A 24469-nucleotide genomic window follows, 5' to 3' on the forward strand; every position below is an offset into this window, starting at 1 on the left:
CCTAGACGTTGTTCGCGTTCCTTCCAACCTCCCCCTCTGGGATGCGTTGCATCTCCCCTCGGCTGGGTCAGGAATTTATCCCGCCCTTGAACGGTCTGCTTTTTTCCAGCTTCCAGAAAGGAGGGCAAGATGCAGGGAGGTTGTTCTTCCCGGGTAAAGAAGCTCTGCGGAACTGTCGTTTCCTGGAGCTGGATCGTTGCATCCCAGCGGAGCTCTGAGCTAGGACACCCCGGGGCAAGATGGCGGTCGGGCCTCGGACCCTGCCCCGGGTCCGGCAGAGCTCGAGGGCACTGAGCTGAGGCGGCGGTAGCTTCGGCCCCGACCCGGAGCGCGGGGGCCTCGAGCGGATAAAGGTCTACGGCCTACGGGTAGCGAGTGGGAACAGGGTTGTGTGTTTTCCGAGTGGTGGGGGGGACTTCGAAGGAGGTGGCCCTTTGGCCGGGTCCCTGCCTCCCCAAGTCGGAGGGCGGGTGCCGGGGGCTGACTTTCGTGCTCAGGGGGTTTCTCCGTAGCCGTTTCCATCCCTTTTCAGCTCTGGGGCGATAGGCCTTTATAGACAAGCTAATGCTGGGTGAAAAAGGTTTGTTATTGTTGTTGATGCCGAGGAAAGATGCTGGGCCTCAGGAGTCCCTCCCCCAAACCGGAGTTCAAATCCTATACTCGCTGTGTGACCTTGGGTGAGTTCCCTCACCTCTCCGAGCCTCGGTTTCTTCCTCTGTAAAACGGAGTCATTAGCTCGTTTCACAGAGGGAGCTCTGTAATACAAGTTTTGGTACCTGGCATTCAGCTCTCTCCGTAGAGGCAGCTGGTGTTAATGATTTCAATAAAGAAAAACTTGGTCGTAATTTGACTCTAACTTAGCCCTGTGGACAGCCTTGCACGTGCAGCTGTTTGTTTTTGCTGTTCCATTGAGTGGGGCAGTCTCCAGGTCTTGTCGGTTTCACTTTAAATAATTGCTTTGGAGTTGGACGTGGCTTCAGATTCAGGAGTCTAGTGACCTCTCACAAGTCACGTTCCCTCTACGTTTCATTTGCTCTGTGTGAAGGTGGGATTGATGATAACACACACCTAGATAGGCAATAGCCTTCAATAAATGATAGCTGTTCTTATTAATAGCCTAAGTGCTATTGCCTGTTCTTTCAAAATTGGACCATTTGAGACATTATAGAGCTGTTGAAAAGACTGGGTAAATATCTGTACACTGCCTGATACATGATCCGCCCTTAAATGGTGATGGTCACCACACCTGCCTGTCCAGCTGTTCACATCATAGGGGGAAAATCCTGTCGGGCTCAGCAGTTGATATTTCTGGCCTTTCACCTTTGGATGATACTCTCTGGCCTCTTTCATAATTCTCCATGAAATTGACCTCATCCAGGGAAGACTGATGTTGAGCAGATATCATGGGAATACAGACGTAGAATCTGAGTCCTGTCTCTTAGTATTAAAATCTTGGCTCTGCCCATCACTGGCAGTCTAACATGGACTATGGGAGATACTAAGTGATCTCACAGGGTTGCTGTTCTTATGTAGAAGGGACATGACACATAGTGGGTACTTTAATCAACTTCCTTTCCTTTTTGCTTTTTAAGTAATCTTGGTTAACCCAACCTCTTGGGTTTCTAATTTTTCCACCTATATCATTGTTTCCCCTAACTGGATTGTAAGTTTGTTTTTGGGGGGTTTTTTGGTTTTAAGTCTGGATGCTACAGTAAAGCCCAGTTACATGCTCTCTGCTTTCAGATACTCCTTGTTAGTATTTTCCCACTTAATCCTGATCACAGCATCCTGACGACTAAATTGGGATACAAGGAAGTGTAAATATTTCAGTTAATTCTTGTAGCACCCCTAGGAGGTAGGCACTATGATCCTCAATTTACAGATAAGGAGTCTGAGGCCTAGAGAGGATAAATAATTTGGCCAAATGAGGTAGACTGAGAACTAAAAAGAACCAAGGGTACTCGATATGATCCAAGGTTTTCTTCTACTATACACAGCCTTTTCTTTCTTTGATTAAGTCAAAGTTTGTGTAATCTTTCATTACAGTTACTTCGAATACACACTTAAAAGACTTCGTAATGTGTTTTGATTAATAAACTGGTAGATTTTAGATAGAAGAGGAGAAAAGGAATTAGAAAAACTGCCAAGTACAGACTATTATACGGTGTAAAGAAAACCAGCATATAGCATTGCTGAGGGGATGCTAATCTCAAGGAAGAGATCTTATCCTACGAGTCTGCTTGGGAGAAGTGAAAGTTTTGAGATAGCCTTTCAGGTACTTTGTCAGTTTGCATATGCTATCTCCTGTTTTTCCACTGAGAAGAGGCTCCTTCTTTTCATCACCCCTTTTCCCCCCCCCATCCTCCCCCCCCCCCCCAAATGAGGGACTCTGCCTGTTAAGGAAGAATCATACCATTGTGCTCAGGGCTTGGGCCCTGTCTTCTGCAGCTCTCTGGAGCTTGAAGCTGTTAACCAATCTAAACAGGGCCATAACCCAAGTGACAGGACTGGTGAATCTTAGTGCACCAGGGATAGGACAAAATTTAATGGGGGAGGAACGCAAGGGCCCTTAGTGACTAGACAGATGAGAGCCCGTACCGCAGAGTTAAGAAAAAAATTCTCACGTCTGTACAAAGAATACGTCAATTAGACTTACTGTGTAATCTGTCAGCCACCTTGATAGGTATTTGACATAAATTGTCTCATTAAGGCAGAAAGGGTCTGAGACCTCTCCCTGTGGGGACTGCATGGCAGAGCTAGAGACGGGCTCCAGCTGTGACTCGAAAGGCTGTGTGCCTCTCACAGTGCTGTGCTGCCTCACTGCATGCTTTCTGCAGAGAATTTGGAAAATGGACTAGTTCAGGAAGCAGAACTTCCCATCATTCCTCCTCCTTCAAACAACCACTGTCTACATGTTGTTTTTCATTTCTTAGGCATAAATGTTTTTCATTTTCATTAAAAAAAATGCCACACATAACTTTCAATGGCTTCTTAACATGCCATTCCCCTCTGTTCGTGCTTAGTGCCATAAAGTGTGTGTGGCTTCAATTAGCTTCTTTGGGGTTATTTTCAATCTATTCCCTTTCAGCTGGAGGACTGGGGAGGTACACTATAACATTTAAACACGAAGGGATGCCTGGGTGGCTCAGTCGGTTGAGCATCCCACTTCAGCTCAGGTCATGATCTCACGATTCGTGGGTTCGAGCCCTGCATCAGGCCCTGTGCTGACAGCTCAGAACCTGGAGCCTGCTTCGGATTCTGTGTCTCCCTCTCTCTCTGTCCCTCCCCTGCTCATGCTCTGCCTCTCAAAAATGAATAAATGTTTAAAAAAATTAAATCAGACATTAAGTAAAAATGAGAATGCTAGTGTTTTAAACCAGAGGCACTTTTTATTACTTTTATTCAGTGCGGAAGATATATGATACCCTGCCTGTAAAACTTAACCCCGAATCTGGATTTTTCCTTGTGCTTCTGCCAGGAAGGACAAGCTCCTCTGAAGCGAGAAGCTGCCCTCGGCATAGTGAGTCCTGTGCAACATCACTAATGATTACCTGGCGTTTCTGTGTCACAGGCAGGTCCTCAGGTGAGCTATTCAGACTGCTTCTGGGCAGAGAGAACAAGTGATTCAGAAGACTGCTACCTTTTTCTCCCCTGCCTTCTTTCCTGCCTTCCTGTGACCAGGTGGGCTCTGTTCATTTGTTTTGACAATTACCGATGAGAGACCCACATGTTGTTTAACAGATGCTAATCCGTGTTGAAAAGGGACCACAGAGGCCTCTCGGTATGTTGACATGGAAAGAGCCTTGAATGAGCTTTTTAGTCCTGATGATCTTTTCATGTGGGCGCTGCTTTGAGGGAGGTAACATGGTAAAGGGATTGTTTTCCAGAAGTCTGGATTTCTGAGTAATCCCTTTGAATAATTTTGTCGGCTTGACTGCTTATATAGTTGGGATAGAATGACAAAGTTTTCAAGCATCCAAAGAACTCATTTCAGTGTGGGAGGCTCCACGGACCCATGTTGTGTGCTCTAGGCATAGCCAAAGCCACATCTTTGGGAAAAGATAGTGATTGGTGATTTAGATAAAAATGTAATGGACAGTTTAGACCCTCTGTCCAAAACATGCCAGTCAGTGGATGGACAGATTCTGCTCCGAAGTCCTTATCAGCCCTTGGCAGAATGGGAACAGTAAGGACAGCCGAGTAAGTTATACATAAAACCGAATGTATTCAACCTAACAGATTGTCTTGCATTTTGGACTCACACGTTTGGCTTTTTTAGCGTTAAAATGGCTCTTTTTCCAAAAAAATAAAATAAAATAAAAAATAAGGGCTTATTTTGTGCTGGGCACAAAGTAGATACCAGTAAATATTTGTCGAGTGAACAGAGAAATGAAATAATGGTGACGGTAAATAATTATGTTCGATTTTTTTTCCCTTCAAGCCTGTACTTTGCAAAATAAATTTGACTGCTCAGCTTTAGACTGCTCCAGAAAATTCAAATACCTAGGAACCTTTGACCTAGAGGATGCCTGGTTTGAATTAGAGCTTTATGGATGGAACCGGTTCATGCTTTGTTCATCTATTAAACAATTACAGAGCCCACACCCTATGGCAGATGCTGTGCTCTTAAGAAGATGTGATTATTTAATGCAGGAAAAAGCATCGCTGGTCTAGATGCGGTGCATGAAAAGAGCCGATAGGAAGTTGGGACTTGTGCCAGGAGAGCTATTAGCCGCTGTGGAGGGAACCGAAGGGTCCTGAGTAGCTCTGCTGCTGCCCGAGTGCGTGCCCGCCCGCCCTTGGCTCGCGAGCCCCTTCCTGTGTGTGTTCTTCCTCAATGATCTACGTCAGCCTCTCGCCGTTTTCCTTGCAGGGTTCGTGCAAACTTGCAAACATGTTCACCGTTTCTCAGACCTCGAGAGCGTGGTTCATCGATAGAGCCCGTCAGGCTCGGGAGGAAAGGCTGGTGCAGAAGGAGCGGGAGCGGGCGGCCGTCGAGATCCAGGCCCATGTTCGCAGTTTCCTGTGTCGGAGGCGACTGCAGAGAGAGATCCGGTGGGTGCTGGGAAATCCTCAGCACGTTGTCCCCTGTCCCCAGTTAATAGCAAGAAAGAATGGTGTTTTCTCCTACAGTTCTTGAAAAGCCTTCCAGCTGCTGTGAGCTCCTAGTTTAAAATGTGTTTCCGCCTCCTTCCCCTCCTAGGAGAGAGATCGATGAGTTTTTTAAAGCCGATGACGTGGAGCCCAGTAAAAGAAGCGCACTTTGGATTTTTAAGATTGCCAGGAAACTGCTGTTCTTGTTCAGGATTAAAGAGGATAACGAGGTAAAATAATAGTAGTGAACACTGTGCTCACCCATCTGCCAGGTCTTTTGAAAGTATTTTGCAAATATAATTCATTTAATCCTTATAGCGACGCCACAAGATAGATTCTGTTACCACCACATCGTGCCCTTTTTGTTTTCTTGGGACGTGTTTTGTGGGGATTACACCCAGTGCTTCTGAGAATCGTCACAATTCTTTTACATTGACCATGACAAGCACTCCGACTCAGATGCATACAGGGGTGAGGCAGGTTGGGCAACTGAGTGGAAGAAGCCATTTACAGGAGAAAACAACAAATTATAATAAGTAGGGGCACCAGGGTGGCTCAGTTGGTTGAACATCCGACTTTGGCTCAGGTCATGGTCACACAGTTCGTGGGTTTGAGCCCCGCATCGGGCGCCGTGCTGACAGCTCAGAGCCTGGAGCCCACTTCGGGTTCCGTGTTTCCCTCTCTCTCTGCCCCTCCCCTGCTCATGCTCGCTCGCTCGCTCTCAAAAATAAATAAACATTAACAAAAAAGAAATAATAATCAGTAACTGGCAGGAGGTGGTGGTGATGGGGAATGATGACATCAGAGGGAGTTGATGGGGTATGTGGCATGGCCACTGAAGGGGGGCGGCCAGTCCTGGGCTCCAGCCAGTGGTGGACTGCTGTGAATTTTGAAGAGAGATGCTGGTGATCCTTGTACTCGTTTTTCTCATTTGTAAAAATTGGTAGCTAATTTGAAATTTCTTTTAAATCCTGTAAACCAAATGAAACGTGCTGGTTGCACTTTGGGGATTAGAATGATCAGCCTAGAAACGATTCCAGGAAGTAGCGAGTTGTCTGTACTAGTACTGACGGTCCCATCGAGGAGGGCCTCTGTGCTCCCAGGGGTTAGACGTTCATTACTGCTAAGCATCCCATTGTGCCAGACCTTCTTCTAGGCAGTGGGGCCCCAGAAGGAAATGAGATGGGCGGGGTCTCTAACCCTGCGGAACATGTAGCCCAGAGAGAGGCAGGACTACACAGGCAGGAAGATGAGGACAGGCAGGTGCCGTGAGGTGACCCCTGTTGACGGAGGAAACTATAGTCCAGAATGCTGAGGTGGCTGCCCGGGGCCATAGCACTTTTAAGGGTGGATCCAGGGCCGGTATAGACAGCGTAACGTGGTTTCCAGTTTCCACTTTCCTTCCTTTTGCATTTCAAGTTAAAAATGATGGCGTGACAGGTTGTGGGGAAAAAGTCCGTCCGTGTCTGTGGTGCTTACAGAGTGGCCACCGGGAGAGCGCGACCCTGGGAACAGCTGCTAGCCCGCAGGAGCACAGGCCCAGATTGCCGGGTTGATTGTGTTTTTTCCAAAGGCACCCCTGGCTGAAACCACGTGTAGGGCTCCTCCAGCCTGTGGGCCACCAATTTGAGAACCTTACGTTAGCCCTTCTGATCCCCAGTTTCCACATCTATAAGGGGGAATTCAATATGATCACGTCCGTGAGTCATCGGGCGTCATGTGAGTCCTGCACGTGCCAGGTACCCACGGAACGCTTGCTGCTTTCCCATTTCAATGTGGCTTGCAGAAACGTGTAACCCCCATCCTTCCTCTTCGCAGAGATTTGAGAAGTTGTGTCGCTGCATCCTGAGCAGCATGGATGCTGAGAACGAACCCAAGGTAAGCGAGACGGGGGCTGGGAAGTCTCCCACAAGCTCTCAGGCCGATCTCTTTGGTTCTGAAAGTTCCTGGTAAGTGTTACGATTTTGTTAGGTTGGACTTTGCATATGTGGCCACACACACCTGCCTAATAAGTAATGAATTGAAAACATTACCGCAGTGCAACTGGTTTTCTTAGTCTTTTTATTATCCAAGGACTGCGTTCTCCTCTGACCTCTTAAGATGGTAAATTCCCTCACTAGGCTATTTTATCTATGGGTTTAGTGTTCAGATAAGTCGTACTCCCTGTTTATTCACCTGTTCATTCCCACTGCCTTCCCCAGCGCTGGACCTAGTGAACTTGTCCTGTCCCAGTAGCTAGAACATATGTAATTTGGTCCCTGTTTCTGCCCATTACATTTCTCTTTCTCCTGCTTGTAGGTGTGGTATGTGTCCTTGGCTCTTTCCAAGGATCTCACCCTCCTGTGGATTAAACAGATCAAACACATTCTTTGGTGTTGCTGTGAGTTTCTTGAGCAGCTCAAGGTAAAAACAGAACAAGACACCTGTAAATGTATCCTTTTCATTGTAAATATATTCCCTCTCATTGGAGGCCTTTAGAGTATATCTTGAGAGTCCTCAAGATTCCATCATAGGTTATTTCTTTGGAAGTTTATCAGAGTCTAGTAAAGAATTATTAGCACCCCTGTTCTAGGAGAGAGCAAGCTAGATACCGTTATCAGTATGAGTCCTTTTCACGTATAACATTCTGAACATTGGCTTATGCTCACCACAGTCTTGACACCCAGAAATCTGTTGCCTTTCTTTTTATTCTTTTGAAATAATGGATAATTTATCATTTACATTATACTAGTCAGGCTTCTTGTTACAAGTGTAGAAACCCAGGGCACCTGGGTGGCTCCGTCAGTTAAGCGTCTTACTTCAGCTCAGGTCATGATCTTGCGGTTCATAACTTCATGCCCCACATCAGGCTGTGTGCTGACAGCTCAGAGCCTAGAGCCTGCTTCAGATTCTATGTCTCCCTCCCTCTCTCTGCTACTTCCCCTACTTCCCCTGCCTGCCTCTCTCTCTCTCTTTCTCTCAAAAATAAATAAACATTAAAAAAATTTTTTTAACTAAACAAGTGCAGAAATCCAACATGTACAGCTCCTAATACATACAAGCTAAGCAAGAAGGAGAATATTTTTTTAAATGTTTATTTATTTTGGGGGGACAGAGGATCTAAGATGTGTTCTGTGCTGACAGCAGAGACACCGGCATGGGGCTTGAACTCACAAACTGAACCATGAGATTGTGACCTGAGCCGAAGTTGGATGCTCAACCGACCAAGCCATCCAGGTGCCCCGAGAATATTTTTTATAGAATATTCTCTGTAATGTGGCAGCCAGGGATGACCAGAGCCAGGAGCTTCTAGGATTCTCCCTCATCCCTTTCTCTCTTCTCTGCTCCCTTTTGGAATCGCTTTGTTCTCTCCTGTTGTAATCACAGTAGTTCTGGCCTCACATCCTCACTCTTATCTTGACCAAAGAGAAAAGGGAGGCCTTTCCCACTAGTTTAGGAATCAGGACAGTAAAGGCCCAGTGTTGTCCTGGTCTCAACCTCAAACTGGTCACAGTGGCAAGAGGGGGGAAGGTACTGCCACTGGCCCTTCTGGTCCTGTGCCCACCCTTGTGTTATGAGAAGGTGGGCAGGGGTGTGAGTGGTTGCAAACAGTGGACATTTTCACCTCGCCCATTGGGAGAGAGGTTTCAGGGGCAGAGGCTTGACTCAGGTGGGAGCTGAGCGATGGAGCAGATGTCCCCAGAGCCCCCATATCTCTAGCCATCTCTCTCAGGGCACTTGTGATGGACTCTCCTGGCCTTGACCTGGCAGCAAGCATGAATTATGATTATGATAATCAGTATTACATAGAGTTACCTGTGTGTCAGGCCCTGTTCTTAGTGCTTTGTCTACAGTAATCCGTTCATTTTTAACAACAACCCTATGAAGAAAGCAATGTTACCACCCATAGTCAACAGCTGAGGAACTGGGGGACAGAGAGGGTAAGCAGCTTGCCCTAACTCACACATCTAGCCAGTGGTCAAGCAGGGAGTCTGAGCCCAGAGTCCCCGTCACGTTCAATTGCATTTCTACTCTGCTGCTCCAGTGAACGTATGTCCGTACATCCATCCATCCATGTACACAGCAGGCCAGCTCCAGTCAGCTTGCTTCCCAGGAATTCTCATTCTCCATTCCCGAGAGTATTTCAGATTCCGTGCTCGAGGATTCGTGTGCCAGAATCCCTGTCCCTGAACTCCCAAAGTGGTCATTCCCCAAGAGTAAAAGAATAAACTCGGACGGTCCTGACTCGCCAATTGGTGGCAGAGTGCATCCAGGCAAGTTGTGAGTGGCTGCTCCGCTGTCGGACATATGACTTCATCTCAGTCTCTTTGTTGTTTCCAGCCTGAAATCTTACAGGACTCCAGACTCATCACGCTGTACCTCACAATGCTTGTCACCTTCACAGACACTTCAACATGGAAAATCCTCCGCGGAAAAGGTCTGTGGGACTGGCTTCAAAATCTTTCCCAAGTAGCATTTACATAGAGACCTTGGGGACCTTTTCTCCTTTTTAAGAAGCATTTTCACTGCCATAAGCCTCAGGGGGGGCCCTGAAAGCATACCAATGAAGATGCCCTTGACGTTTCCATCAGATAGCATTGTAATATCCAGAATACATTCAGGATTGTGTGTTCTAATCTCTCCTTTGAATTTACGTTTAAAGGCACGGTCCCCCTGAGCTCATTTTTTAAAACTCCCATAGCACCTCAGCCTCCAGGTGATGATATTCACTCAAGCCTTGTCATTCGTGTCACAATCATTGGGCAGCAAATAATTCTATTTTGTCCATAAGATTTGCATCATGAAGCTGCCTCCTCCCTCAGATGCCGTACTGAGCCTTCCGTGTTTTGTCCGTTCACTTTGTCCATCCGCTCTGCAAATGGCCTTCTCCGTGCCACATTCTGTGTGGGCACTGGAGATACAGAGAAGGCCGCTGCCCTCGGGCTTCAGGTGCCAAAGACTGCCGTGTGCCCGCCCGCCCTTCACAGAACTGGAGAGTCTGGTGAGGGAGATAAACACTAAAGGGAAGTCCCATACCTGTGACTATATGCGAATATAGGAAGGACTTACATGTGAACACACGCATGTCATGACGACCGTGTGAAACGTAGCGCTCAGAAGGAAGACTACGGAGAAACAAGAACGTTGAGCGGATCCGGGAGGCCCTGCCTCCCTGTGTCTGGGACTCAGGCTCTCCCGCCGAAGTGATGTCTGAGTGAACAGCTGGAGGGAGAGTTGGGTTCGCAGAGCCAAGGGGGAGGACTTTGAGAACAGAGGCAACTATGTGCAAAGGCTCCTGGCCAGAAAAGAGGGGTTATTTTAAGGCGTGGGCTGTGAGGGGTGGGGCATTTAAATCTTGGGGAGTTCTGGCCTTGAGTTCCAGGGTGTCTGTCTCCCAGCGGGGAGAGGCGGTGGCCACAGAGAGCAAACGGTGCCAGGCCCTCGGAGGGAATTAGGAAAGGTGCGACAGGTGCTCAGAGGCTGGGGACATTACTTCTGGCTGAGGGAGATCATAGGACCCATCACCTGAGAGGTGACACTTGAGCTGGACCTTCCAGGAGAGTGGATTCTGGAGCTCATCCTCTCCCTGTGCCTGATACCAGGCTGAAGGGGAGTAAGAAGACAAGCCACCGAAATGATGGCCTCGGGCCTGGGGTGTGCTATAAACAGTTCACGGTCAGGCCAGTGCCTTTTCTCTCACACGTCTTTCTTCATTCAGGGGAGAGTCTTCGGCCAGCCATGAACCACATCTGTGCAAACATAATGGGACATCTCAACCAGCATGGATTCTATCCTGTGCTGCAGGTTTGTGAGTGCGTCCCCGAACACGTGACCTCTCTCTTCGGTACCTGAACTTGAATTTTCACAGCTGATTTTGGCATTACCTGGCGCCCTCTTCACAGAAGCCTTTTTGCAGGAGGAGTTTAATGCTCAGCGTCCTGTCCCTTCCCCCACCTTGAGTCGCTTGTGGTCTGTGTCGAGGGAGGACAGTGGCACTGGGGTCCCTTCGTTGTGCTACATCTTTGGCTGCAGAAATGACCCAGCCGCTTGACACTTAAAGTCGAGAGGGGAGGCCTCAGGATTTGATTCCCTCGGGTTCCTTCTTGGGGGAAGTCTGGAGTTAGCTTTCTTGCTGTGTCCTCAAACACCCTTCTGTCCACACCACCCCTGTTGTGCCGGCTCACACACCTGGGGAAATAAATGCCGGAACTCTAATCGCTGTTTAAAAGCGGTTTGGAATTCTCGGGTTTAGAAGTAGCATTGATTGAACCCTTCCTTCTGCCTGGCGCTGAGGTGGGCTCCTTCCTGATCGGGTTTCCTCTTCTCACATGAACCCTGGGAGGCGGTGTGATGGCCGAAGGTGGTGCCGTCAGCAGCACGTCTCTGTGAGGAATCTTCTACTGGATGCCAGAATGTAGGAGTAGCATACGTATGAAATTTTAAGTGTGGTAGTCTTTTTATTGGCTGTAAACTTTTTTTTGGCTGTTTCTTATTTTAAAAATTTAAACACAATATTTAGAGAGACAGTGGTATAATGAAGGAGATACCCTTTACTTTGCTCTCCCTTCATTTTTGGAAAACATTCTAAATATAGGTTGTTTTTTTTTTTTATCTGAAGCACTCATTTTACTTCTGTGCTGCTTTTTTACGTACAAGTGACTGTAGGTTGGCATCGGCCCCTGACCAGTTAAAATGTTCTTTTTCGGGGCGCTTGGGTGGCTCAGTCGGTTGAGCGGCCGACTTCGGCTCAGGTCACGATCTCGCGGTCCGTGAGTTCGAGCCCCGCGTCGGGCTCTGTGCTGACAGCTCGGAGCCTGGAGCCTGTTTCGGATTCTGTGTCTCCCTCTCTCTGACCCTCCCCCGTTCATGCTCTGTCTCTCTCTGTCTCAAAAATAAATAAACGTTAAAAAAAAAAAAAATGTTCTTTTTCAGATGCTGTTAACCCGTGGCCTGGCAAGACCCCGGCCTTGTCTGTCCAAAAGCACTTTAACTGCGACCTTTTCTCTCGCACTGCGGTAAGTAACTCCAGCTGAGGGGCTGGCGTGCTTCCGGAAACTTCCTCCTCTCGCTTTCCCTTCCTCCTGTTCCTCATGTTACGTGTGGGGGCTTGCCTGTTCTGTTCTGTTCACAGACAGGGTGCATCTGTGGCAGCTCTTCTGTCTGTGCCCCTGAATTTTTTGCATCGCGATTTGAAGGAAGCTTTTCAAAGTGAATTGCTTTCATTGTGCCAAGGACCCAAGACCCAAGCATTTTTCCTTTTGAGCTTTTTAATTGATAAGATAAAGAGAACCCCTTGAGCTGGAAGAGGCCCGGCGAAAGGCAGAGTAGAGGGTGAAGGGAGTAGTGTTGTAAGCCCAGGTTTAAAATGTTAAAATCTGGGCCGCCTGGGTGGCTCAGTCAGTTAAGCATCCAACTAATGGTTCCAGCTCAGGTCGTGATCTCACAGGTTAGTGAGTTCAAACCCCACATTGGGCTCTGTGCTGATGGTGCAAAGCCTGCTTGGGATTCTCTCAGTGTCTGTCTGTCTCTCTCTCTCTCTCTCTCTCTCTCTCTCTGCCCCTCCCCCACTCACACTGTCTTTGTCTCTCTCAAAAATAAATAAATAAACTTAAAATAAATAAATAAATAAAATACAATAAAATGTTAGAATCTGGAGGCTCAGAGAGGTTGTGCTGTTTGCCTTCACTTAGATTGGAGATACAAAATACATAAGCTAAGTACTTCCATATAGAAATTATGCCTGCAATTCTGAGAATTACCAAGTGCACAAAGCTGTGTCTGTGACTGGGTCCAGAACATTCTTAAACTGTTGAGAGGAGCACAGACTTGGGGGAGATGTTAATATGATAACTTGATCATCTTAATCCCCAAGATAATAATAACTTTGGGCAGGGGGAGTGTTATGGTCAAACCAGTGATGTAAAGCTCCCTGCCCTGCCCCCCTTTGCTAATCCACAGGGCACTTTACTGCAGAGAGCTCTTGACAAGTCCTAAGGTCTAAGAACCTTTGGGCCTGTTTAATCCGGTGCCAGCCCAAACATATCTGAACATGGAATACTCCCACCTAAGTTTTCACTGGTGGAACGTGTCTATTGGTGTCCCATGGACTCCTTTCCTGTGGAATACCAGTTAGCAAACGATGGTCTAGAGATTGGTTGGTAAACTTTTTCTGCAAGGGGCCCGCTAATACGTATTTTCGGTTCTGTGGTCCATGCAGTGTCAGTCACAACCACCCTGCTGGTGTGGCACAGAGCACCTATAGATGATACATACACAGAGGAGAATGGCCATGTTTGAACAAAACTGTATTTGCAAAAATAGGCAAGGGGCAGAATTTGGCCTGTGAGCCATTTTTGCCACTCCTGGTCTAGACTGTGCTTTCCACTAACCATTAGCCACCTGGGGTTTAAATAGACATATATTAAAATTAAGAATTCAGTTCCTTGCAGCGTCTGGGTGGCTCAGTTGGTTGAGCATCTGACTCTTGATTTCTGCTCAGGTCATGATCCCAGAGTCATGGGATCGAGCTCTGCATCTGGCTCCATGCTAGGTGTGGAGCCTGCTTAAGGTTCTCTCTCTCCCTCTGCCCCTGCCCCCTGCTCGCATTCTCTCTCTCTCCCTCTCTTTAAAACTGAAACTAAAATTAAAATTAAAAACAAAAAAAGAATTCAGTTCCTCGGTTGCATTAGCCACGTTTCAGGTGCTTCGGGACCACGTGTGACTGAGCAGTGACAGCCTTATTGGACCACACAAAGAAGAAACATTTCCACCATCACGGAAAGTTCTGTTGGACAAGGCTGGTCTAGAGCAGCCTTCTCTGTAATGAGAACCACATTTAAAGAGACCAGAAATAAGGGGAAATTATTTAAATCGATATATCCAAAATATAATCATTTCTACATGTAGTCAGTCTTTTAAATTCTTTATTTTAGTTAAAATTGGGGCGCCTGGGTGGCTCAGTCAGTTAAGTGTCTGACTTCGGCTCAGGTCACGAACTCACCATTGGTGGGTTTGAGCCCCGCATCGGGCTCTGTGCTAACAGCTCGGAGCCTGGAGCTGCTTCAGATTCTGGGTCTCCCTCTCTCTCTCTGCCCCTCCCCCGCTTGCACTCTGTCTCTCAAAAAGAAATAATAAACATTTAAAAAAATTAATAATTTATTTCTTTTCATACTGAGTCTTCAAAGCCTGGTGTGTATTTTACCCTTAAAGCCTACCTGCATCTGAACTAACCACATTTTAAGTGGTCGGGAGCCACACGTGGCTACTGGCTACTGCGTTGGACAGCCCATTTCTAGAAGCGAGATCCTTACGAGAGAGGAGCAGGGGTCTGCCAGTGATGCTGTAATTAGTTACAGAAGTAGACCAGATCGTCTAGTAAACAAACACACCTTCCTTTCAGACTCTGAGAGGTGTCGTATTTAATGAGTCCTAAGACATAGGTGCAAACAGGTTTTCCAGCGGCAGGTGTCCTGCATCTGCTGTTTCTGAGTCACTTTCTGGAGCAGTTCGTTCCAGCCTCGCCCACTCTCCCCTCTCGTCAGAGGCAGGGAAGCGTTGACACGCAGGTGCCTGAGCTCCAGGGCACAGGGCCGCTCTGCCTCCCTCCTCCGTCTCCTGAGAACAGAAGTCTTCCCTTCCGTTCCAACGTCCCTCCCCCGCCCAGAGTGTTGTAATTCAAGAGTGATTCACCGAGAGGGTCACATCCAGCCATTCCGTCATGTTCCTTCTCCTTTAAGAATGTGGTAGCCTTGGGGCGCCTGGGTGGCGCAGTCGGTTAAGCGTCCGACTTCAGCCAGGTCACGATCTCGCGGTCCGTGAGTTCGACGACGGTCCGTGAGTTCGAGCCCCGCGTCAGGCTCTGGGCTGATGGTTCAGAGCCTGGAGCCTGTTTCCGATTCTGTGTCTCCCTCTCTCTCTGCCCCTCCCCCGTTCATACTCTGTCTCTCTCTGTCCCAAAAATAAATAAACGCTGAAAAAAAAATTAAAAAAAAAAAAAAAAAAGAATGTGGTAGCCTCCATCATTTAGATTTTTTTCACTCTGTACGTTAGAGTCGTTAGAGTCCGTTGGCTCACTCTGAAGGCCAGGCGGCTCTGAAGCCTTTTCCTTAAGTAGTGTCCTTTTCTCCCTCTGAGTATTTGAATGTAATTGAACATGGCCAGGACCTTTTAAAACAAAATACCTAGTGGTTTTGTCACAGTAGGATATACCGTTGAAAGTCTGTAAAATCATAAATGTTATGTTCAGACGTGATCACTAAATCCTATGATGCAAATAGCCAACATTCATGGGCCACACGATTGTTTTAAGATTTATACCCACTTTAACGGACTCCTCACCACATTCTCTAATCTTAGTTTTATAAATGAGGAAGTTAAGGCCCAGAGAGGTTAAGGCATGAGCAGGGCCCTGGTCACACAGCAGGGAGTGACAGGGCCAGGAGTTGAACCCAGACTATCCTGACCTCAGAGCCCATACTCTTTACTCCTCGTTCTTTATTCTTGTCTCACAAATTGGGCATAATTTTGTATTCCAAGAGCAACATATATTGAATCCATGGCACGTGGAACCTTCTCAAACTTGCCTTGTTCTGTTCATTCCCCAGGCCCCCGTTTTGCCCAGACTCGGTTTCTGTTTTTTTCCCTTGTGCCTGTCCAGCTCCCTGGTTGCAGCGTGAGCTCTGTACTGGTGGGGACTGTGCAGCGAACGTCTGCTTTACCATCCTCCCCTGCCATGCCAAACACTGAGGCCACACATAAGGCCACATCCTGAGACTTAGCAGGACGTCTGCAGAATGTGTCCCCCAAGGGGGCTCAGGTGCAACAACTGCGAGGCTAAAGGAAGTGTTTTGTTTTTTAGAGTTTATTTATTTTGAGAGAGAAAGAGTGGGGGAAGGATAGAGAAAAGGAGGAGGAGAGAGAATCCCAAGCAGGCTGTGTGCTGTCGGCATGGAGCCCGACACAGGGCTCGAATTCATGAACCATGAGGTCATGACCTGAGCTGAAACCGAGAGTCAGATGCTTAACTGACTGAGCCCCCCAGGCGCCCCTAAGGGAGGTTTTTGATGACCTCATGCAGAGGTGTACGTAACAGGGCACCAAGGGAAACCGAGCATCTAGTACGTATGTGTGATCTTTTGAGACTGGATGTCCCCATTTTCAGCCTTGAGTTTTCCTAGACGTCCTGTGAGGCGTAATTTCAAGGGAGTTGGGGGCGTTGGCAGAGTGGTTCTTTGGTTCCGGGGCAACATGCAAACCCGTGTGAATAAGGCGATCTGTCTGTGTCTAGCCCTGTGATTGCTGCACAATTTTCAGACAGTCTGCTTCGGCCATTCCTCATCCACATCATGTCTGTGCCTGCTCTCGTGACTCACCTCAGCACAGTGACCCCTGAGGTAAGTGGCTCTCTGGTTCCCCACCCCCAGCCCATTTTTGCCATTCTTCTTAGAAATTAGAGAGTAAAATGTTTTCTCCCTTCATTTCCACCTCTTCTCCTGACACTTCTACTAAGGCAGTTGCTGCTGTAGACACACTCATGTTAGCGGCCGAGAGAGCCAGGTCCTCATCTTTGTTCATTTTCTTCCTGGCCATTGAGAGCATGTTTGGCATCTAGGTGTTGATGTGCAAGTGACCAAGTTCATGCTCCAGTGGGAAATTCTTCCTGTCGGCTCCCGCTCTAACAGTCTGCAATTGTTTGCAGCGCCTCACCGTTTTAGAATCTCATGACATGCTTCGTAAATTCATCACATTTTTAAGAAACGAAGATCGATGCCGTGACGTATGTGAAAGCTTAGAAGGATGCCATACGCTTTGTCTAATGGGTGAGTGTGTGTGGCTGGGCATCAGGAGAAGCCCAAATGTGTTTGCTTTTTACTGTTCTGGGGATCATGAGTTGTTTTTGTTAACGCTTGGAAGTACCTAACGATAAAAGACATGTAATTAGATACATAAAATAGACACGTAGAATTGAAAACGGATGGAAAATATAGCAACCTGGCTGAGTGAAAAATGTTAAATTTTGGCCCTCAGATTCCTGGCATCCAAGAGAAGAATGAAAATGGGATGAGTCGCCTGGGTAATTCTCATCTCAAAAGAGAAGGGAGGGCACAGCTGGGTGGTGTTTAGATCGGAGCAGAGCCTCATCATCTATTTTACATTTTCCTTGTAAGTAGAGAAAGGACAGAAGCGAATGGGTAGAGCGTAATTCTCATCACTGAGAAGAGGTTTTTTTTAATGGAGAAAAAGGTCCTTGGGGCTAAATTTTAAGGGAGTTCGTGGTGAGTAACTTCGGTGAATGCTGAACAAGAGTGACTTCCTAGGACGTTCAGGTGTCCTTCCAAAGGTCATTTCTTACATTGACTCTCGATTCTCAAGTTTTAGTGTCGTATCGAAGTGTTATATGCTAACTAAAGTTCACACACGTCTGCATATGAGTCTGCCTGTCATCCTCACGGCAAGAGTGGGGATCATTGTTCCAATCTTCTAGATGAGGAGACGGATTCGAGAGGTGGGTTGAGGGTCGCACAGCTCCTCTGTGGCAGGGCCAGGGTTTGAAGCCAGGCGCGACACGGAGCAGCCCCAGCACTGCCAGCTGCCAGGTGCCTCTCCACGTGGGATTTCTTCCTGCACGTGGACGTGACTGCGGGAGCCCCAGGCGGAGAGCGGGGCTGCGAGGTGACGAAGCGGGTCTGCCCGGGCTCCTTGCACTCAGCCTTCTCTCTTTGCAGGCAACCTTCTGCAGTTGGGCTCCCTCAGCCCCAAGGTGTTAGAGGAAGAGACGGATGGGTTCGTGAGTTTGCTCACCCAGATGCTGTGCTACTGTCAGAAGTACGTGTCCCAGAAGAAATCCAACCTGACGCACTGGCACCCCGTCCTCGGCTGGTTCTCCCAATCTGTGGACTATGGGTAAGTCCCAGGGCAAATCACTGCCTTTCTTGTCTCCTGCCTGTCTCTCACCACCTCCCCCTTCTTCCATCTTTCTTCCGGCTTCTGTTGTTTTGTTTCTGGTTGCAAAAGTAATATATATTCCCTGGATAAAATCTAGAGAAGACCAAAAGAAAAAAAACCATCCCATTGTGCTACTACCCAGAGACAATCGTGTGCGTGTCCCTTCAGTTTCTTTTTTTTTTACCTGTAAATATCAACAGGTTTGTTTTTTTTTTAAGTTTATTTATTTTGAGAGAGAGCATGCACACGCGTGGGGGAGGGACAGAGAGAGAGGAGGAGAGAGAGAGAGAATCCCAAGCAGACTTGACACCATCAGTGCCGAGCCCGATGTGGGGCTTGAACCCACAGCCTGTGAGATCTGAGGTCTGTGAGATCTGTGACCTGAGCCGAGATCAAGAGTCGGGCGCTCAACTGACTGAGCCACCCAGGCGCCACTCAATAGTTATTTGTTGTTGGGTTTTTTTTGAGATCATTTATTTTGTATTTCATTCTTTAGTAAATTGTGAACCTTATCTGTCAACCCTATTTTTTCTTTTTCAGTATCACTTTTCCTGACTCCCTAGACTGCCATATTTTGGAGGTGATTAAAATAAGCCCCGTGACTGAAAGGGGGTAGAGGTCACCTCAGATCCTTTTCAAGAGGTGGAATATAAATTTAAAATTTTGTTAACTAAAGGACTCAAAAACATTAAAAGCGCTAGGCTTGAAGAGAGAGATTAAGTAAATGGCATCACGAATTTGAAAGCAGAACAAGCCTCCTGGGCTGAGATGAGGCAGGTCTCGGGAGTGAAGGTGGCTGGAGCTTCCAGCTCTTTTCCTGTTCAGATAGCTGCCTGGATCCCTGGCAGATGTCCTTGAAACAAAGAGTGAGGGCCAGGGGAGGAAATCCCAGGATAGTCTCCCTTTTCCTCCTACCAGAGTGCCATCCGGTTGAAAAGACAAATGGCCAGCCCGTGACGGGCCCCAGTGTGATAGCCCAGCCTGAGGAGAATGGGGCAGGTGTGTTGTGGCCTCAGGACGGATGTTCTAGGAGACAGGAGGGGCTGGGGGGGGGCAGCAGTGGGCAACCTGGTCTGCTCTGAGTGGACTTGGACAAGCCCCTTTACCCTGCTCTCCTTGCCCAAAACCCGGGGATGATTTTCACAGTCTCTCGGAGTGTGTTGTTTCAGAGGATTGAAGGAGATATAAGGTACGTGAAGGGCCTGCCTCTAGGCCTGGCTCGTGCTCATGGGTGGTGGCTGTTTCCACTGTGGTGCCGGGAGCCAGGGGAGCCCTCATAGGATCTTAAGCCGGGAGGTGATGAAGGCGGATTTCAGGAGTGTGAGTCTGACGCTAGGGCTGCGGCATGGAGCGGGGAGACTTTCAGGAGGTTGGGGGTCATGGAGACTCGCGGGCCAGGCCTGCGGGCTGGATGTGAAGAAGAGGCCAGTGCAGCAGACGGCAGATGGCTTTTGTCGACTGGATGGTAAATGGGGTGGGGTCAGAACAGAGAGGGCATCACTATGGCAGGTGGAGCCTGCGGCCCTGGGGCGAGCAGGGATGCTGTTGGCGGCACGGGAGGCCTGGGTGGGATGGCAGAGGAGGCAAGAGGCCAGCGCCTTATGCATCTAGGCCCCCTTTTTCGTATCCTCTTACTCGCCGTGTCGAGTGGCAGGTTGTAGCCACCCCTCCAAGCGGAAGGCCCGCTGGGGAGCTGAGCGGGCCCTCCCCGGCCATCCGTCAGGCGGAGCTGACAGCGCCGGTCTCCTGCTCTCTCGTAGCCTTAACGAGTCCATGCCCTTGATCACCAAACAGCTGCAGTTCCTGTGGGGGGTGCCTCTGATCCGGATCTTCTTCAGTGACATCCTGAACAAGAAGCTTCTGGAGAACCAGGAGCCAGCCCACGTGCAGCCGGCATCCCCCCAGAACGTGCTTCCTGTGAAGAGTAAGTGGCTCGGGGGGGCCGACCCTGTGGCTCTGCCTGGCTCGGGGGCCGCTCCTGCTGTCCCTGTGTGCCTTCTCCCCTCTATTTCTGTGACGCTCAGACTTCTCCCACAAGGGTTTTAAGACCACTAAGCCAAGTTCACATTCAGCAAAACAGCAATAGAAAATCTTCAGGAATAGAAAACAAGGACCAGGGAAGTAGCAGTAGGTGAACAAAACCGAGGTCGTATATAGAGAAGAGTGTCCACAGATGGGTGTGCCACAAGGGCCATGGTGGTTGTCTCTGGACTTCCGTTTGGCTCTGAATTTCTAGTAGCTAAAATGAAAAGGGGGGTGGGGTCTTTTCTTACTCTTCCCTAGCAGGAAGAAAGAAGGCCCGTTTCTTAAATTTTAAATTTTTTTTAAGTTTATTTATTTTGAAAGAAAGAGAAAAAGCATCAGCGAGGGAGGGGCAGAGAGAGAGGGAGAGAGGGGATCCCAAGCAGTCTGTGCACTGTCAGTGCAGAGCCCAACACGGGACTTGATCCCACCGACCGTGAGATCACAGCCTGAGTCAATACCAAGAGTTAGACACTTATCCAACTGAGCCACCCAGGTGCCCCCAGTTTTTTTAAGTTTATTTATTTATTTAAGAGAGAGAGAATCCCAAGCAGGCTTCGCGCTGTCAGTGCAGAGCCCGACGTGGGGCTCCGTCTCATGAACCGCGAGCTGATGACCTGAGCTCAAACTAAGAGTCAGACGCTTAACTGACTGAGCCACCCACATGCCTCAGAAGGTTCGTTTCTTAAGGGAAGTAGAGCCTTTCTGAGTTCCTAATCATAAAAAAAGTCTCCCACCTGGGGGTCCTTATGCAGAGGACACTGGGTCACTGGCCAGGCCACCTTGGCATTGCTCCTACTGCAGAATCAGTCATAGGGTCCATGGAAAGGTTTCTTGCCCACTCTGAGAAAAGTTCGGGAAATGCCAGTGACACCGAATTCTGTGGCGCCACCTGCCTGTGGCAAATGTCCAGGTTCCGGGTGACTTTTCTTCTGCCAGCCAGTGTGGTGCAGAGCCCCATGTCACAGCTACCCGGGAGCAGGGCTCAGTGTCGCTTCAGCAGGATGTAAATGTGAGGGAGAAGGTTTAAAACTAACCTTTGAGCACAACCCAAAGCAAGTATCAGAGCTCGAGGTTGATGCTGCTCCCCTCTGAAAGCACAAAGAACTGGGAATCAACCAGGCCACCCGCCTTCACCCATCATCCCCTAATACGGTCGAATTTTTACCCTTGTGGGTTCTGAAGTCCAGTGGCAAAGTAAAAGAATCCCCTGTAGGAGTCGAATGTGCCTGGCTTGTTCTGGAACATCTTCTGATGTTCTGAAGAGGTCTTTGGGTTCCACCTAAAAGCCTGTGGTTAATGCTTTTCTAATTTATCCCAGAGAGATAACTTGAGTCAGAGCAGTGGCCCCACTGTCCGGCCCTGGCTATAAAGGAGGCACGTTATCGAAATGCTCTTTACAGAGTAAAACTGGGCAGATGGCTGAGCGTCTGCTCACACGTTCCTTCTCCTCTCCATGCCAGACCTCCTGAAGCGCGCGTTTCAGAAGTCCGCATCAGTTCGGAATATTCTCAGGCCTGTTGGGGGTAAGCGTGTGGACTCTGCGGAGGTCCAGAAGGTCTGCAACATCTGCGTCCTCTACCAGACCTCACTGACGACTCTGACCCAGATCCGGCTGCAGATACTCACAGGTTGGGAGGCCCGAGGCGTCTTCTTCCGTCTCCAACACTGGGGGATGACTTTTCTTAGAAAAATCTGATTTTCTTCTGGCTTCCTTGGCTCAGAAAATATATTTTGAAGGAGGTTGTTTTTGAGCTATTCCCCTTAGAGGTTGATACACCTCAGCTAAATGGCTCACACTAACCTCCGTCCTGGCATGGCCGGCTTGCTCCTGTGACCTGGCTCTTGTTTTCATTACGGAGTGCCATTTGCTTTCAAAAGTTACTGTTTTTCTGAGTAGAAAACTAGAAGAAAAAAAAGAAAAGAAAGAAAACCTAGACCATATTTAATCCCATTTTCCAAAGATAACCACCTGTGCCTGAGTGTGTTACACGTATGTATATATTTAGACTGAAATATGTAGTTGTGCCCTTTCTGTTAACCATTTTAGAAGCATTTTATCCCGGTCAGTGGTTCTTCCAAAATGTCATTTTTATCGGCCGCATAATACCTCATCACATGGGTCTCTGCCCAGCGTTTTCCTTCTTAGCTGAGCAAGGAAGAAAGTTCTGTGCCCTGCCCCCCTCACCCCGCCCCTGTGAACACAAGAGTGTGGGTACTGGGGGCTTTCCACTGCCTCACAGGACTTGCTCGTAGGAATTGGTCTTACGAGGACAGGAAGTCTGTGAGCCGTAAAGCCGTTGACTACATAAAGGATATGGAACTTTTCTGTTTCATTGTACCTTTTTTTACATCATAAATTGCCACTGCCTCTCTCTTTCACACTTACTTATCTTCACGTATTGATAAGAGCACCTATGTGTGCCAGGCTGAGGATAAAGAGGTGACTAAGACAGCCGGGGTCTCTTCCCCGAGGGATTCTAAGGATGAGGAGATGAGCTGTAGGCACGGGAAGAATGTAGGGCCCGTCGTGACGGGCACTGTGACCATGGACGTCATGAGACAGTGTGGGCTTGGACTGGAGCAGGGTTTCCCGGCCGCAGCACTGCTGGCGTTTTGGGCCCGACAGTTCTTGGCGGTGGAAGCCGTCTTGTCCTTTGTAGGATGTTGAGCGGCCCAGCCATCACAGATGCCCGTGGCGCTTCCCCTCCCCATTCGTGCCAACGCTGCCCGTCTCCAGACACTCCCAGAGGCCTCCTCAGGGGCAGCGCGGTTCCCGCTTGGACAGCACAGGCCTGGCGTGGTGGCGGGGTTGAAAGCAGGGGCACCTGGGCATGTTTTAGAAGTCATGTCTGCAGGTCCTATGGTACAGTTGGATTTGGGGGAGTGAAGGCTAGAGGCTTCCAAGATGAGGCCGGCTTGTTGGCCCCCACAGCCTGTGGATGCTGGTGCATTTGCAGAGCTGGAGAAGCCCGCTGGGAGGGAGGCTGGGGGAACAGAGTCCTGCCTGGCCGTGAGGAGAGCGAGGTGCCAGGCAGGCACGCGAGTGGACCGCGCGGGGGCGTGAGCAGAGGCGTGCTGTGTAAAGCCCTGGGCCCGGGGCAGGTTCCCTCGGGGGAGGGTAAAAGCAGACGAAAAGGGGCCCGGACCGAGCCCAGGGCCCCGGCACCCAGTGTGAGGGCTTGAGAAGCGTATCGAGTGATGGGATTTTGAGGTGATGGGCCCGCGTTCAGCTTTTTGAGGCGACCACAAATTCAGGCATCCCTCCTCGTCCCAGTGAGAGAACCCAGAAGTTCTCTTGGCTGCCTTGAAAACGTATCCTTTTAAGAAGGAGATAAACTAGCGTAAAGCATCGGTAGAGTATTGGGTCTGTTTGTTTAGCCACACGCAAAGCAGAGTGTGGGAGACCACGCGCTTTGCTCCCGCTGCTCGCGTGCCACGTGCTGCCCTGTGGCCCGGCTCCCCATGGCCCTGCGTCTTCGTTGCCGTCGGAGTCGCGCCGGACGCAGCCTTTGTTGAAGCCGCGTCTGAGGCCGGGAACGAGCATGTTCGTCCCCACCGTGAGGGCCATTCACATGATGTGAGAGCAGTTGCTCTTCCCTTCTCGTCCCGTGGGAGTGTATTTGTGGTCTCCGCAGTGCGGCTGCTCACTCCATCTCTGTCTCCACCTCCTTAAATTCTGAGGGGTCTGCGTTCCGTAATCTCATCCTGCCCCTTGGAAAATGTGAGCTCCAGCCTTCAGGAGTAGTAAGTGGCCACTCCTCTCTGGTTCCTTCAGGCCACCCTGGTCTAAGCACAGAGCAGCACTGATTGAGTCTGTCATCCTCCTCCTCCTCCAGGCGGATATACCTTCCCGAAGCAGTTCTTTGTCCAGAACCGAGTAATTCAGAGTGCCCTGTAAAATGAGGGGGGTTATAAGGACTCCGGCAGAAAGTGAAAAGTGAGGAATAATTTGAGGTACACGCCCTACTGTAGATTCAGGGACACATGGACTTTCAGAGCCAGACTCTCCGAGTCAGTAGCTGTACTAATTAGACTTAAAATGTGACAGTGACGTAGCCTGTGTGTCCGAGGCCTTGGAGCCATTGGGAAGCGTTCCTAAAATGTCTTCTCCACCCAGGGTTAAATGTTTGTGTGACACTTCACGGGATCTCTGCTACAGTCGTTCATTGCTTTCCCATTTTTAACAAAGGTAGAATAGTAGAAAAGAGAAAAGCTTTGCTAAATTGTAGGTGAGCCAGAAAAATGGTTTAAAGCAGGGGTCAGCAAAGGGGCCAAATGCGGCCCACCACTTGGTTTTGTAAATAAAGTTTTATTGGAACACAGCCCCATCCGTTCATTTACATCTTGTCTGTGGCTGCTTTTGTGCTATGCTGGTAGCATTCAGTAGTGTGACAGGGTGTTAGGCCAGGCCCACAAAGCCCGAAAG

The 24469-nt window shown here is 48.9% G+C and overlaps 1 protein-coding gene across 9 annotated transcripts in view; it reads left to right on the forward strand.

Annotated features, from left to right (window-relative positions):
* The first annotated feature begins 209 nt into the window (after window positions 1-209).
* UBE3B (ubiquitin protein ligase E3B) overlaps window positions 210-24469 on the forward strand; it is a 52924-nt gene continuing 28664 nt past the window's right edge. Inside the window, exons 1-14 of one of the 9 annotated variants that reach the window (XM_045458136.1) lie at window positions 210-368; window positions 3479-3583; window positions 4874-5055; window positions 5204-5324; window positions 6913-6972; window positions 7393-7497; window positions 9415-9511; window positions 10793-10878; window positions 12007-12089; window positions 16361-16466; window positions 16772-16892; window positions 17799-17976; window positions 19779-19942; window positions 21504-21671. In XM_045458136.1, the coding sequence (XP_045314092.1) occupies window positions 4895-5055; window positions 5204-5324; window positions 6913-6972; window positions 7393-7497; window positions 9415-9511; window positions 10793-10878; window positions 12007-12089; window positions 16361-16466; window positions 16772-16892; window positions 17799-17976; window positions 19779-19942; window positions 21504-21671 (1450 nt within the window). In that variant the 5' untranslated portion in view covers window positions 210-368; window positions 3479-3583; window positions 4874-4894. Of the gene's footprint in view, window positions 369-3478; window positions 3782-4757; window positions 4782-4873; window positions 5056-5203; window positions 5325-6912; window positions 6973-7392; window positions 7498-9414; window positions 9512-10792; window positions 10879-12006; window positions 12090-16360; window positions 16467-16771; window positions 16893-17798; window positions 17977-19778; window positions 19943-21503; window positions 21672-24469 lie in introns of those variants that run through there. The other 8 variants (XM_045458140.1, XM_045458138.1, XM_045458141.1 and 5 more) reach the window with 8 other exon arrangements.

The sequence above is a fragment of the Leopardus geoffroyi genome, chromosome D3, assembly GCF_018350155.1.
Source record: "Leopardus geoffroyi isolate Oge1 chromosome D3, O.geoffroyi_Oge1_pat1.0, whole genome shotgun sequence".
NCBI lineage: Eukaryota > Metazoa > Chordata > Mammalia > Carnivora > Felidae > Leopardus > Leopardus geoffroyi.